Source organism: Notechis scutatus, chromosome 1 (genome assembly GCF_049901735.1).
Source record: "Notechis scutatus isolate UNSWTSFEM ecotype Mainland chromosome 1, rNotScu1.2, whole genome shotgun sequence".
In the NCBI taxonomy this organism is placed as follows: domain Eukaryota; kingdom Metazoa; phylum Chordata; class Lepidosauria; order Squamata; family Elapidae; genus Notechis; species Notechis scutatus.
This window is the reverse complement of record NC_142009.1, coordinates 312920908-312933924: the sequence shown is the minus strand read 5'-3', so window position 1 is coordinate 312933924 and position 13017 is coordinate 312920908. Positions and strand designations below refer to the sequence as shown.

At 38.7% G+C, this 13017-nt stretch overlaps 1 protein-coding gene across 11 annotated transcripts in view; it reads left to right on the top strand.

Annotated features, from left to right (window-relative positions):
* Window positions 1–13017, top strand: part of SYNE2 (spectrin repeat containing nuclear envelope protein 2) — a 238090-nt gene that overhangs the window by 31084 nt on the left and 193989 nt on the right. For all 11 annotated transcript variants that reach the window (XM_087952300.1, XM_087952299.1, XM_087952298.1 and 8 more), the window contains exons 5-13: window positions 671–748; window positions 1373–1465; window positions 2106–2287; window positions 4105–4301; window positions 5613–5713; window positions 7516–7617; window positions 8695–8832; window positions 9744–9908; window positions 11299–11411. In XM_087952300.1, coding sequence (XP_087808426.1) covers window positions 671–748; window positions 1373–1465; window positions 2106–2287; window positions 4105–4301; window positions 5613–5713; window positions 7516–7617; window positions 8695–8832; window positions 9744–9908; window positions 11299–11411 — 1169 coding nt within the window. The remainder of the gene's footprint in view (window positions 1–670; window positions 749–1372; window positions 1466–2105; window positions 2288–4104; window positions 4302–5612; window positions 5714–7515; window positions 7618–8694; window positions 8833–9743; window positions 9909–11298; window positions 11412–13017) is intronic.

Here is a 13017-nt window from a genome sequence, read left to right as displayed (position 1 = left end):
TCAAGATCACCCAGTTGGCTTTCATGGCTAAGGCAGGACTTGAACACACAGTGGTATCCTGTTTCTAGCTTCATGCCTTAACCACTAGACCAAACTGTCTCCTGCAAAGATATACCTCTATGTGACTAGTTGAAGAATCTGAATCACAAAAGCAAATTAGGCAAAATGGATAAAATGTGCCACTCTATTAAACACAGTTTATTTCTAAGATTCTGTGTTAGTATTATTTTTCAAAATACAAGCTATTTTGTGCCAAAAGGGTTTAGGGTGATAATTATCTCAGAACATGTGCTTCTTTTTCCTTATGTATCTATTTCCTCCCTCTCCCCCGCATTGCCTCTCTATAACTCATTGAAAAGGGTAAAACCCTTTGGGGCAGTGAATTTTACTTTCACTCTTTGTAAAGCATTACACATACATAGATATTCCTGCAATATTTACAAGAACAGTGGTAGCAGCATATAAGAGGACAGAATCAAAGTAGAAAACAACTTCAGATCACAGCCATCTGCAAATATAATCAATTGTTGCTACATCCTTGAATTGTCCTATTTTTATTGTCGGTTTGCCTTGTAAGATTGCAATCAAGAATATATATGTACAAATAATAAAACATTGTTACTGTTGATAAGGATCAAACTGTTCTTTTCTGTTTCTTTATATTTTATAGTCACGTGAAAAGGGATCGAACACTTTCCAACGCAGAAGCAACATTGAAAATGCCTTAACCTTCCTGAAGAATAGATCAGTTAGTATTCTGGCTTTGAAAGGAGCCTGAATTTACTTAGTTGCTAAAGCATTAAAATAATTATTAAATGAATTGTTCAGTGTTGATTTCCAGCAATTTCACTACAAAATTAGTTACAGATCTCAGCTATATAAGAACATTTTCCAACATGTGAAGGACATCCAGATTGACTGCTAGGTCTCTCTGATATTTGCATATCTTGTACTTTTATTGTATCTTCTTTTTGCAATAAGCACACATGGTACTCCTTTTTTGGTGCCTGAATCACAATTGAGCAAGTTGTTGTTACTTTTCCAGGGAAGAGAAGCAGATATTTGTGTCCATCAAGAGTTGGATTTGGGGCACTGTGTTCTTATCTTAAAGCAAGCTTATTTTCTTTCTACACTATTGCAGTTTGTTCCACCTCTAACATTGGATCAAGATTGTTATTATAAAAATCATATACTAAACATTGCAGATTTGTAACACAAGCCCGTCTTTCCTATGGGTGTCCTCCAAATGTCCTGGGATTGTAACTCTAAGAATTTTTCAGTTGACTAGGAACTTCGGGAAATAATCTCAGCACATCTGGAGCTAGTAGTATCTTCCTGTTTATCAAAACAATAAATCTTCCTTTTTCCCCAGCTGAAACTTATAAACATCCATGTTGCTGATATCATAGAAGGAAAACCATCCATCGTGCTTGGTCTCATATGGATCATTATATTGCATTTTCATGTAAGTATTAATCAACATAAAGAGAAAAGTTTTTCATTTTTTTCAAAGTTCCAGTTGGCGGTTGTCCCACAATTTCAATACAGTACTGACTTTGTCAGTTCTGCTTCTTCTACCATGGCTAAACCAGGAAACTATTTTCAAACATACAAATTGTAATGTAAAATTATGATAATTTTTCTAGAGTTTTATGATCTTTTGGCAATGTTCAATAATTTTTCAAGTTATTTATCCTATTTTATCATGGCTAGTACAAATTGAAATTGAAATATTATTGCTGTTACTTGTTTTCCTCCATATGATTGATAAGGAAAATATTGAACAATTAGTTACATATTTTTTTCAACTCAGATGCATAGTGTTGAGATAGAATAGTTCCTAGGAGAATACCAAGCTCAATGTATTGGGTGACTATACTTATTTAATGTGATAGAAAAGCCAAATCCTGCATGAAAAATATGTCTTGTCAAAATCATGGCTAACTAGATTTTTTTTTTGGTAGTCTTTTTTTCTGCATGGTTTTTCTGGCTGTTATATGAGGAGCAGATCATATCAAAACCAGCCATTTGAGCTAACTTTTTCTTTTAGGTACAGTCAGACATTTTCAAATGCGTTTTTTCTCTCTTTCTATGTGCATGGATAGATTGAAGAATTAGCCAAGGCTCTTTCTTGTGGATACAGCCATTCATCTCTGGACAGTCCAAGCACTGTGGATTTATCACCAGCAATGAGCCCAACAGCTAGAACTAATGTCAAAGCAAAGGAACGATGGAAGATATCAGCGAAGAAGGCTGTCCTGCTATGGGCTAAGGAACAGTGTGACAAGTATGTCAGGATAGGAAAATCAGCCTATCAGCTATAAATCTGTTGTGTCCCATTTCCACATTTATTTGCTTATTTTAAAGTTTGAGCTATAGGGTAATTGCAGACAAATGCAGATCTAAGAAGCAGCTACATCTATATCAGCATATTAGTCTTAAGCCAATTTGTGTCAGTATTCCCCAAAATTGTATCCTTCAAAGACCTCTAAATGCATAAGATAGTATTTAAAAGATGAACTTCAACAAGCACATTGAGATGTATTTTTCAGCTGCTCTTTCTTCATGGAAAGTTTACAGTACAAAATGTAACAATACCTGGGTATTTAACACTTAATAAAGCCATATTGCATGACTCAATGCTAAATCTAAATTAAAAATGTAGAGGAAAAGAGAGATAGATGGAAATAAGGAATAGCAACAGAAGAAGAGAAAGAGGTGTTTCTTTGTGTTGCATATTATAAACTGGACTAACATTAGAAAGCTGCAATATAGCAGGGTCTAATTCAGAGTTTGCAAGGAATAAATGTAGTTTACTACAGGTGACTTTAAATAAAGATTATGTGAGGCTTTCCTGATTCCTTCCAGATGTTTTGGACAACAACTCCAATAAAATCTCTGCCCATTACAACTACTTGGAATTTATGGGAGGCAGAGTCTGAAACATCTGCTATACATTAGTTGAGGAAGACTGGACTGAATAAATTCATTATGAGTGCATAATATAAACAGATGGATAGAATGCAGCTTGACTTTATAATGAATGCAGGATGAGTTGAGGGAGGTAATTAGAGGTTGGTGTTATAGCATTGTAAACAAAACTTTTTTGAGAGGTTGGTGCTGTCCTTCCAAACTCTTGCATAGTAATGAAACTGTTAATAGCTGTTGGGACTCTGCCCAGGAGATCAAAAGAGTTGGGTAAGTTATGCTGAAACAAATGGCAAGCTGATTTCCTACTTCCCTCTGTGCACATCTGAAGCTCTTCCAGTTAAGTTCAGCAAATGATGTCAGGGCTTCAATGAGCCATTTCATCTCTCTGCACGCAGGAAACACCTATTAGGTTGCACCTAAATGCAGCCTATTCTCTATCTGTGTGGAGCTTTCTTAGTTTCAAGTCTGTATTCTGCTTGTGATGGAAATTATATATAGGGTAGGGAGAGTGCCCATAACTATGATTCTATGGGATTGTTGGGCTAAGTGGGCTTAGGAAGTGAAGGTAGTATTTGCAGAGTGTCTTTGTGGTTCTGTTATGCAGACAGAACACAACTGATTTCCCATTTTGCAAGTAATTCAGTTATTCTTCTAAGTGAACAACTTTTATTTCAATTGGTTAGGATTAATATATGAAATTAGACAAGAAATCTTTCTGATACAAGTACATTCCTTCCTTGCTTATTTTCAGTTTAAGTTGTTTGGTCACCATTCATCTGGTTGAACTGCATAGAAAGAAAGTGTGGTTTAAGGAACAAATGGTGTAAAGTTTCTTTCAAAATATATTCAAATTATGTTAGTAATCCGTTTGTGATGCCATGGAAAAGAACCACTCGTCTTCTTAACTTTCCCAGAGAGTTTATATTGAAAGTCAGGGCAAACTATAAAGAACCTCCCACATTTTCTATTTTCTTTTCTTTAGAAAAACCTATCCATTCATTTGTTAACAGAACTTCTTTACTTTGGTCTTTAAGATAAGGGCAAAAGGATTATAGCTAGTTTTAAAATCAGAATGAGGGGACAGGTTGGTATGCAAATTTTTATTTTCTTCTCCAGCATAATATTTCTCCCCTTCTTTAATTTTGTGTGTTTTTAAAATGCTTTTGATCATAGGCATGGGTCTATCAACGTTGCAGATTTCAAATCCAGTTGGAGGAATGGATTGGCTTTCTTAGCCATCATTCATGCATTAAGGCCAGGCTTGGTTGATGTGGAGAAAGCAAAAGAGAGATCAAACAAGGAGAATCTGAGAGAGGCGTTCCAAGTAGCAGAGAAGGAACTCAATATACCCCGGCTGCTTGAACCTGAAGGTAACTCATAGATTTTACATGCACTTGAGCTTCAATCTGCTTGGTGTTGAGTTTTGAGCATCATCAGTCCCAGCTGTGCTTACTGTATTGTGCTGATTTATTCTACCAATTTTGGTTTCCTTGGCCTTAATATTAGATTATTATTAATAATATTGGATTGGAACAGATAAAATGACACGACTATTAAGGAAAATCAACATTATGGATATTAAAAGTGGCAGTGACAGAGATATATAATCAAATGTGCTTTGCAATTTTCTTCAATATCACTATCAAGCATAGAAAACACAAAATACAAAAGCATGTAATCCTTTTGATTGTTTTTAAGATAAATACAAATATATGGAGTTATTTTAGGTTGAACCATAGATCTGTTTACCCCAGGATGGTCTAATTCTGAAGTTCTCAAGTTCTACTTAAGAGGGCAAGGGAGTGTAGTTGAACTCTGCAACCTCTTCAGCCATGAGGGTTCTTCACTGGGTTCTTCTGGATTGGATTTAGATTTATTGTGAACAAATTATTTAGACATAGTGAATAATTTATCCCCCCACCCCCCAGAACCTTATTCAGGCTGATAGCTGCATTTCCAAAAGTAGCAAGCTGGTCCACACCTAAAATTTTTGGAAGCTTCTTCTTGGAGATTCTGAATTACTTTGATATTGGGAAAGGGAGTTGACATATATTGGATGGCAGAGATTTCCCACTCAAAGATGGGAAAGCATTTCATTCTTGCTAGGAGTCCAGAAGTATTTGTCCCATGATTTCCTTCTCTATCTGCTATGCAAAAGGAAGGGCTGATAACATAATTTCCCACTAGAAAATATAAAGGTGAATACAACACTGGAAGTTTTTAAAAAGATGTTGGATAACCATTTGTCAAAAGTGGTGTAGGGTTTCCTGCCTAGGCAGTGGGCTGGACTAGAAGACTGCCAAGGTCCCTTCCAACCCTGTTATCCTATCCTATCCTATCCTATCCTATCCTATCCTACCCTATCCTATCCTATCCTATCCTATCCTATCCTATCCCTGTAATTGCTTGTGTTGTCACATAACAATACTTTTTGTTGTTATATTGGTCTAATTTATACATAATATTAAACTAGAATGAATGGTTCATAAATCATGCTGAGCTGAAATCCAGCAAAATTTATGTGTGGACTATACAATTTTGAAACCCAACACTAATACAATTATGGGCAATGCAGATCTAATCAGTAATATAAATAGTGGATTGGTTTTCTGGACAGCAGTGCAATGTATTATTAGAAGTTTGTACTTTGGAATATATTCAAAGCTCTTAACGTTCCACAGATGTTGATGTCATCAGTCCAGATGAAAAATCCATCATGACTTATGTGGCTCAGTTTCTCCAGTATTTTAAAAGTTTACCTGTGGCTGAAGATAGAATGCAGGTACAGTATGTGACATCTAAAGCTTTAGAACATGTTTTATAATTTTTTTGCATCCTGTTTTTTTCCAACTTTTTCTATGATTGTTTTTTTTTTGTAGAAAATCCATATCATGATAAATTTTATTTTTCAGAATTTGATTAGACCTGCAGCTGGTTTCACTGATAATTAATGTTGCTTAAGATTTTGATCTTGTTACATTTATAATGCTAGATCAATTTTTTAAAAGCATGGTTTATTAAAACAAGTAATATGTGGTAATGTGATAATGATTTGGTTCATACATTACACCAGTGGTCCCCAACCTTTTTTGTACCAGGGACCGGTTTCAAGCAGAAACATTTTTTCAAGGACCGGGGGAGGGGGGGAGGGAAGAGAATCGAGTTTGGTAGTTTGCTTGCAGACGTTTCATTACCTGACTAGGTAACATCTGATGTTGTTACCTAGTCGGGTAATAAACGTCTGCCAGCAAACCACCAAGTTCAGGGAGCGCCTCGGCCCTGCCTCCCTCAGCCCCATCCTCAGGTGTCTGCCTCCCTGCCTCCCTCAGGTGTCTGCCTCGTTCCTCTCTCAGTCACTCTATCGCTCCTACAGCAGCCCAGGAAGAAACTGCTTCAAAGAAGCCGGGGGTGGGGGTGGGGTGGCTTTCCCTGTCGCCACAGCTTCCCGGCGCCCGTTTCACCCCACCCCGCCCGCCCGCCCGCTCGCGGTTCAATCCACAGTGCTCCGTTCTACCTGCCTGCCTGCCTGCCTTCTTCGTTTCGGAGCAGCTTCGGCTGATAAAAAGAGGCGAATAGTTATTATTCTCAGCCGAAGCTGCTCCCAAACAACCAGACAGGCAGGCAGGCAGAACGGAGCACTGTGGATTGAACCGCGAGCGAGCGGCGGGTGGGGTGGGGGTGAACAGGCGCCGGGAAGCTGCGGCGACAGGAAAAGCCACCCCCCGGCTTCTTTGAAGCAGTTTCTTCCTGTGCTGGTGGAGGAGCAACAGAGCGACTGAGAGAGCTGAGCCAGAGAGCAGGACAGGCTTCGGTTGCTTCCTCCCTCCCCTTCTTTCATTTGTGTCCTTGATCCCGATCCCAGCAGCATTCACCGAAGGCGAAGAAAGCCGCCATTTTTTTTTTTTTTTTTCTTTGCGCCCGGTAAAGAGTGCTCCACGGCCCGGTACCGGTCCGCGGCCCGGTGGTTGGGGACCCCTGCATTACACTAAATTAATACAAATAGTTCATATGATGGCTTAGGAGCCTGGGTGGTTAGGAACAGTGGTTAGAATGCAGCATTGCAGGCAAATTCTGCCCACAGTTTGGAGTTCAATCCTTATGGGGCTTGAGGTTCATTCAGACTTCTATTCTTCCGAAGTCAGTAAAATGAGGACCCAGATTGGGGGCAACATGCTGACTTTGTAAACTACCCAGAGAGTGCTGTGAAGCATTGTGGGGTGGAATATAAGTGCTATTGCTATAGCTGTAGTGCAATATGTGAATACAGCGAGATTGATATATTCTAGACACTGTATCACATGCTAAAAAGTGGTTTATTTTAACCATGTTTTTTGGTTGAAGCATAGAAGTCTCAGTCATAGATAATGCTGAATTATGCTCTAAACACTCAATATTTGAGGTCAAATGACTTGCCCAAACTAAGAAGTCATATGAATTAGAAGCAAATATTATTTTACAGTTGTTTGCAATACAGTCAATCAAGGGCAAACTCTCTGGGAATAGAGTAACAAAGCACTATTTTTCTGTAACAATGCAAACAGGAATATATGTACAAGTATATACATTTTTTGTTCTGTTTTCCAGGAAAAAATCAAAGAGACTTTGAGCTGGCTCAATGCACAGGAATGCAAGTTAACAAAGTTGCTGACTGAGCTAGAGAATGCATCCTTCTACAGGAAGTTTGAAGTAAGTAACTTTGTAAATGTATCCTTTGGAGGATACATTATATGACAAGAAATATGAAATAGTAACAATTGAGCCCTTTTTGTATCCTTTAATGAAATCAAGATTTTGGATTTTGCTTTCTATGCTCTTTTTAGTCACGGTTGCATTTAGCAAACTCTGATTGAGGCCCCATAAAGAATGCATCAGCCTTAGCAAAGGCCAAGGTAAATACATTGCCAAAGTTGATCCACGAATATGTTAGCTGCTACATCGCTGGTGTTATTGAAGAAGCCAAACATAATTTCATAAAAATATTAAAACAAAATAAGACATGGTATAAAGAGTTTACCTATCACTCAGGAAGTTGATGATAAAGATCCAGACTACTGAGAAGAATCAGACTGAAATGTTGTTGCTTAGTTTTCTGTTCCAATAATGGCCAAGCGGAACAGATAGACATGGGTTGTGTTTATGCAACATGATTTATCAAAGTACCTTAAAATCTAACACAGGTAGTCCTCGATTTATAACCATTCATTTTGTGACCATTCAAAGTTGCATTGCCTCTGAAAAAAAAGTGATGTTAACAACTGCAGTATTTCACTTAACAGCTGTGGCAAGAAATGTTGTAAAATGGGGCAAAACTCACTTAATAATTGTCTTGCTTAGCAATAGAAATTTTGGTCAAAGGATTGTGGTCGCGTTGATAAGGATTATCTGTTTTAATACAGGTATTAAAACAACATGTGAGTAATTTTAAGCTTGGTTAATTTTTGTGCAATAGGCTGTTATTTGAATCTACTTCATTTTGCATATAATTCTTGTGTGCAAATTATTATTTATTAAATGTATAAGCTGTCTAATCCCAGTTGTAGAAACTATGTAAATGATATAACCAGACTAAGTTCATTATGTAAATATTATGTTGTTCACTTGAGCCGCCATTATTCGGAGATAAACTACCCTTGTATCCAGTTCCATTTAAATATTATGTTTTATAACCATTGATGATCCTCTTAATGTCCCTAGTTCTTTTAAGTGTCTGACACTGAACATATTGATGCACTTACACTTTTAAATATCAATTTAAATCCTTAGGCAATGCTATCATTTACAGAAGCATTTAATGAAGAAAAAAAACCCTTCCTTCCCATCCTGGAATCTAAAAGAAAAGGGTCAGAGCTGAATGAAGATTACTCAGAGATGAAGGAGGCATGGGATAACCTATCACATCAGGTCATTAGGATGTTTACAGGAATTTGCATTTATTTTGTTGTAAAGGGTTTCTTGTTCATGCATTTGAATATATGGCTTCCATGAGAACACATTTCCTGCCTTACAAATATGAAGCAAAGATGGGAGCAATAGAATATTTTGCCTGTCAGAAGGATAACTTATCTGCACAAACAGAACAATGACTCTAATATATTGGCACATTTTGGTGACATAAAGTATGCATAGTTGAAGGAGAAACTTCAGAAGTTTTGGGTGGTTCATCGCTGGAGGGTTTTTAAGAACAGACTGGACAGCCACTTGTCTGAAATGGATAAGGTAACAGATAACAGATAATCACAGTTGGAAGGGACCTTGTAGGTCATCTAGTCCAATTCCCTGCCCAAGCAGGAGACCCTACACCATTTCTGACAGATGACAGTCCAGTCTCTTCTTGAAAGTCTCAAGTGATGAAGCTTCCACAACTTCCAAGGGCAAGCTGTTCCATTGGTTGCTTGTTCTCACTGTCAGAAAGTTTCTCCTTATTTTCATGTTAAATATCTCCTTGTTCAGTTTCCATCCATTATTCCTTGTCTGGCCTTTGGGTGCTTTAGAAAATAGCTTGACCCCTTCGTCTCTGCTGCAGCCCTTCAAATATTGGAAAACTGCTATCATGTCTCCCCTGGTCCTTCTCTTTACTAGACTAGCCATGCCCAGTTCCTGTAACCATTCTTCATATGTTTTAGTCTCCAGTCCCCTAATCATCCTGGTTGCTCTTCTCTGTCTCTTGCTTAAGCAGGGGCTTGGATTAGAAGACCTTCAAGGTTCCTTCCAGCTCTATTTTGATTAAGCAATGTGCTGGTATATTTTTGTGATATAAAGTATGAATAGTTGAAGAACCAACATGAATGGCATTTCTCTGTTTATTTGTCTAGATGAATGAATGGAAAGCAAAGCTGGACAATATGTTACCTCCACCTCTGGATGCCATTGAGGCTTGGCTGAAAGAAACAGAGCAGCATCTGGTACACAACATACCCATTTCTCAAGATCATTTGAAAGCAACAGCTGCCCTTGAAGAAAAATTAAGAGCTGTACAGGTTGGTTAAGTAAAGTAAAATATTTATTGCCTCCCACCTTGTGGGCCACTTACAGCATAATAAACATTGAAAAACATTAAATTGAATATATCGTTGAACATAAAATGACACAACAGACCAAATAAAATCATTAACACAAGATGGAAAAGGAGGGAGCTGGATATATGGCAGGGGAAGGGGAAGAGGGATTAGCTTTTAATTAATCAACCACCTCAAGTATAAAACTTTCCCATTGGGTCCCCAAGCCATCTGGCAGAACCAGATCTTAAGACTTTTTTTGAAAAATCAGGAGGGTGGGAGCCAATCTGTCCTCAGGGGATAAGATGTTCTGGAGGCAAGAGCCAGAGAAGAGAAGGCTCTTTTCCTGGACCCCACCAAGCAAAATTCCTTTTACTAATATGTGTTAGTAAAATATATCATCCTCTTATATACTTGCCTTGCTTAAAGCAACCATCATGGCATTTACTGTTGTTTGCAGCACTGTTAGCACTGTAATACAATCATCAGTGCCTTTTTCCTATTCTCCTATTTGGGGAACCGTGAACAATATTGAGGAAAAAAGGACCACAAGCTTACATTTGGTTCACTGTATGATAAGAATCTAAACAATCAAGTAAATCCAACTTACACATTTTTGTAAGCTGCCTATATTCACCCGAGGGAGTGAAATAGGTGGTATATAAATTTAATAAATGAATAAGACAAATCAGGGTAACTTCAGTTTAAATAAGCATGCATTTCTATTGGAATTAATCTTCTACACTTTTATATACACTTTTAGGATGTGTTGCATGGCTTTGATAGATTTGGGGTTGCTTTTCAAATGATTGGTTGAAGTCACATTTTGAGATAAGCCAAAACTCTTGACATTTCCCACATTCTTTATGCTGGATCGGGCTTTGTAAGACATTTAAACAATGACTTCATTCAGCCTTTTAGTTCTATTGAGTGGAAAATGTAAAGGGCGACCAACTCTAGTATTGCTCTGAATAATATCTCTTTGAGCAAATACAATCCCAGTCATACTCACCAGGCAACATCAGTGGGCTCTGCTGGGTTTTGGGGCTTTTGGCAGCTGCCCCAAAATTACAGCAGCTGATAATATATCCTGGGGTGTAAAATAAAATAAGGTAAAATAAAAAAAAAATGTAATATTCAGCCATGCAACCTCATATTGCTCAGTAACAATACTGTCAGCTCTTTAAAGAAAGATGCAATATTTCAGGAACCATCGTTATAATCATTCTGTAAACTAGTGCATAATTATTCAATATTTTTCTTTGAGAAATTTATTAGCCTTATTGCTCTTCTGTCCTATTGCTAGAAAAATAAATGCATATATAGATCAATTAATTATAAGACATTTGTGAATAAGTGCTTCTGTTTTTAGAATTTGATGGAAAGTTTTCAACAACATTTGGAAACCCTCCAGTCCTTTGACAATAGAGATAATGCTGGAATGCTGGTAGTTCCACCTCAGAAGCTGGAAGAAATGAGAAAAAGGTTTGTGATGTCAAATTTCTCCTTTGATTGTTCCATTCAGCTAAATATAATTGTGTTCTTATCAAATTTAATACCCTAATTGCAAGACTGATGGTGGGCATCTCTGCTGCTCTTATTGACATACATACTGTATGCATTTCGCACAACCTGATATCCTCCAGATGTGATGTATTCACTGGATTAGGGAATTTATTCAATCCCAGGACCTGATTTTCCTTGTAGGCAAGTTGTGTGGTCTTATTCTCCCCATGATCAATTCAAGCCTAGTTTGTGGTTTCTCTGAAAGCACTGCAGTGGCTGAATTGGTATAACATATTTACTTGTTTTGGGGGTGGATTCATATAAGGTATTGTAATATAAACCAATCCAATAGTCTGAATTTTCACCAAACAAAGTTAAAACTAATTAACTAAGATTAAGACAAATGAAGCTCACCAGGAATGTGTGTAAATATAGAAAACAATGGTTCTCTAAATGATCTGTTTAAGTATCTGTACTTTGTGCAAATCCAGCTAATAGAAAGCAAAATGTAGATGGGTCACAGGCCTGATTCAACACAGCTCTTCTTACATTCTTTGTTTCTGGAAATTTTCTGACTTTCATCATTCATATTTTTGTATCCAGTTTATAAATGTATGAAGCTATTTAATTCTGAATCAGACTGTTGATCCATCTGGTTCAATTTTGCTTCTATTAATTGCCAGGGGTCTTTTAAAGCAGTGGTCCCCAACCTTTTTTGTACCAGGGACCGGTTTCAAGCAGAAACATTTTTTCAAGGACTGGGGGAGAGAGAGAATCCGAGTTTGGTAGTTTGCTTGCAGACGTTTCATTACCTGACTAGGTAACATCTGATGTTGTTACCTAGTCGGGTAATAAACGCCTGCCAGCAAACCACCAAGTTCAGGGAGCGCCTCGGCCCTGCCTCCCTCAGCCCCATCCCTCAGGTGTCTCCTCCCTCCCTCCCTCCCTCAGGTGTCTGCCTCGTCCTGTCTCAGTCACTCTATCGCTCCTCCAGCAGCCCAGAGCCGGGGGTGGTGGCTTTCCTCGCCACAGCTTCCCGAAGCGCCCGTTTCACACCCGCCCGCCCGCCCGCTCGCGGTTCAATCCACAGTGCTCCGTTCTGCCTGCCTTCTTCGTTTCGGAGCAGCTTCGGCTGATAAAAAGAGGCGAATAGTTATTATTCTCAGCCGAAGCTGCTCCCAAACAACCAGACAGGCAGGCAGGCAGAACGGAGCACTGTGGATTGAACCGCGAGCGAGCGGGCGGGCGGGGTGGGGGTGAAACGGGCGCTCGGGAAGCTGCGGCGACAGGAAAGCCAGCCCCCAGCTTCTTTGAATCAGTTTCTTCCTGGGCTGGTGGAGGAGCGAGAAAGCAAGCCTCCTTTCTTCTCCCCCCGCCAGAGAGCAGGACAGGCTTCGGTTGCTTCCTCCCTCCCCTTCTTTCATTTGTGTCCTTGATCCCGATCCCAGCAGCATTCACCAAAGGCGAAGAAAGCCGCCATATTTTTTTTTTTTTTTTCTTTGCGCCCGGTAAAGAGTGCCACGGCCCGTCCGGTCCGCGGCCCGGTGGTTGGGGACCCCTGTTTTAAAGTCCTCCAAGACTTCAT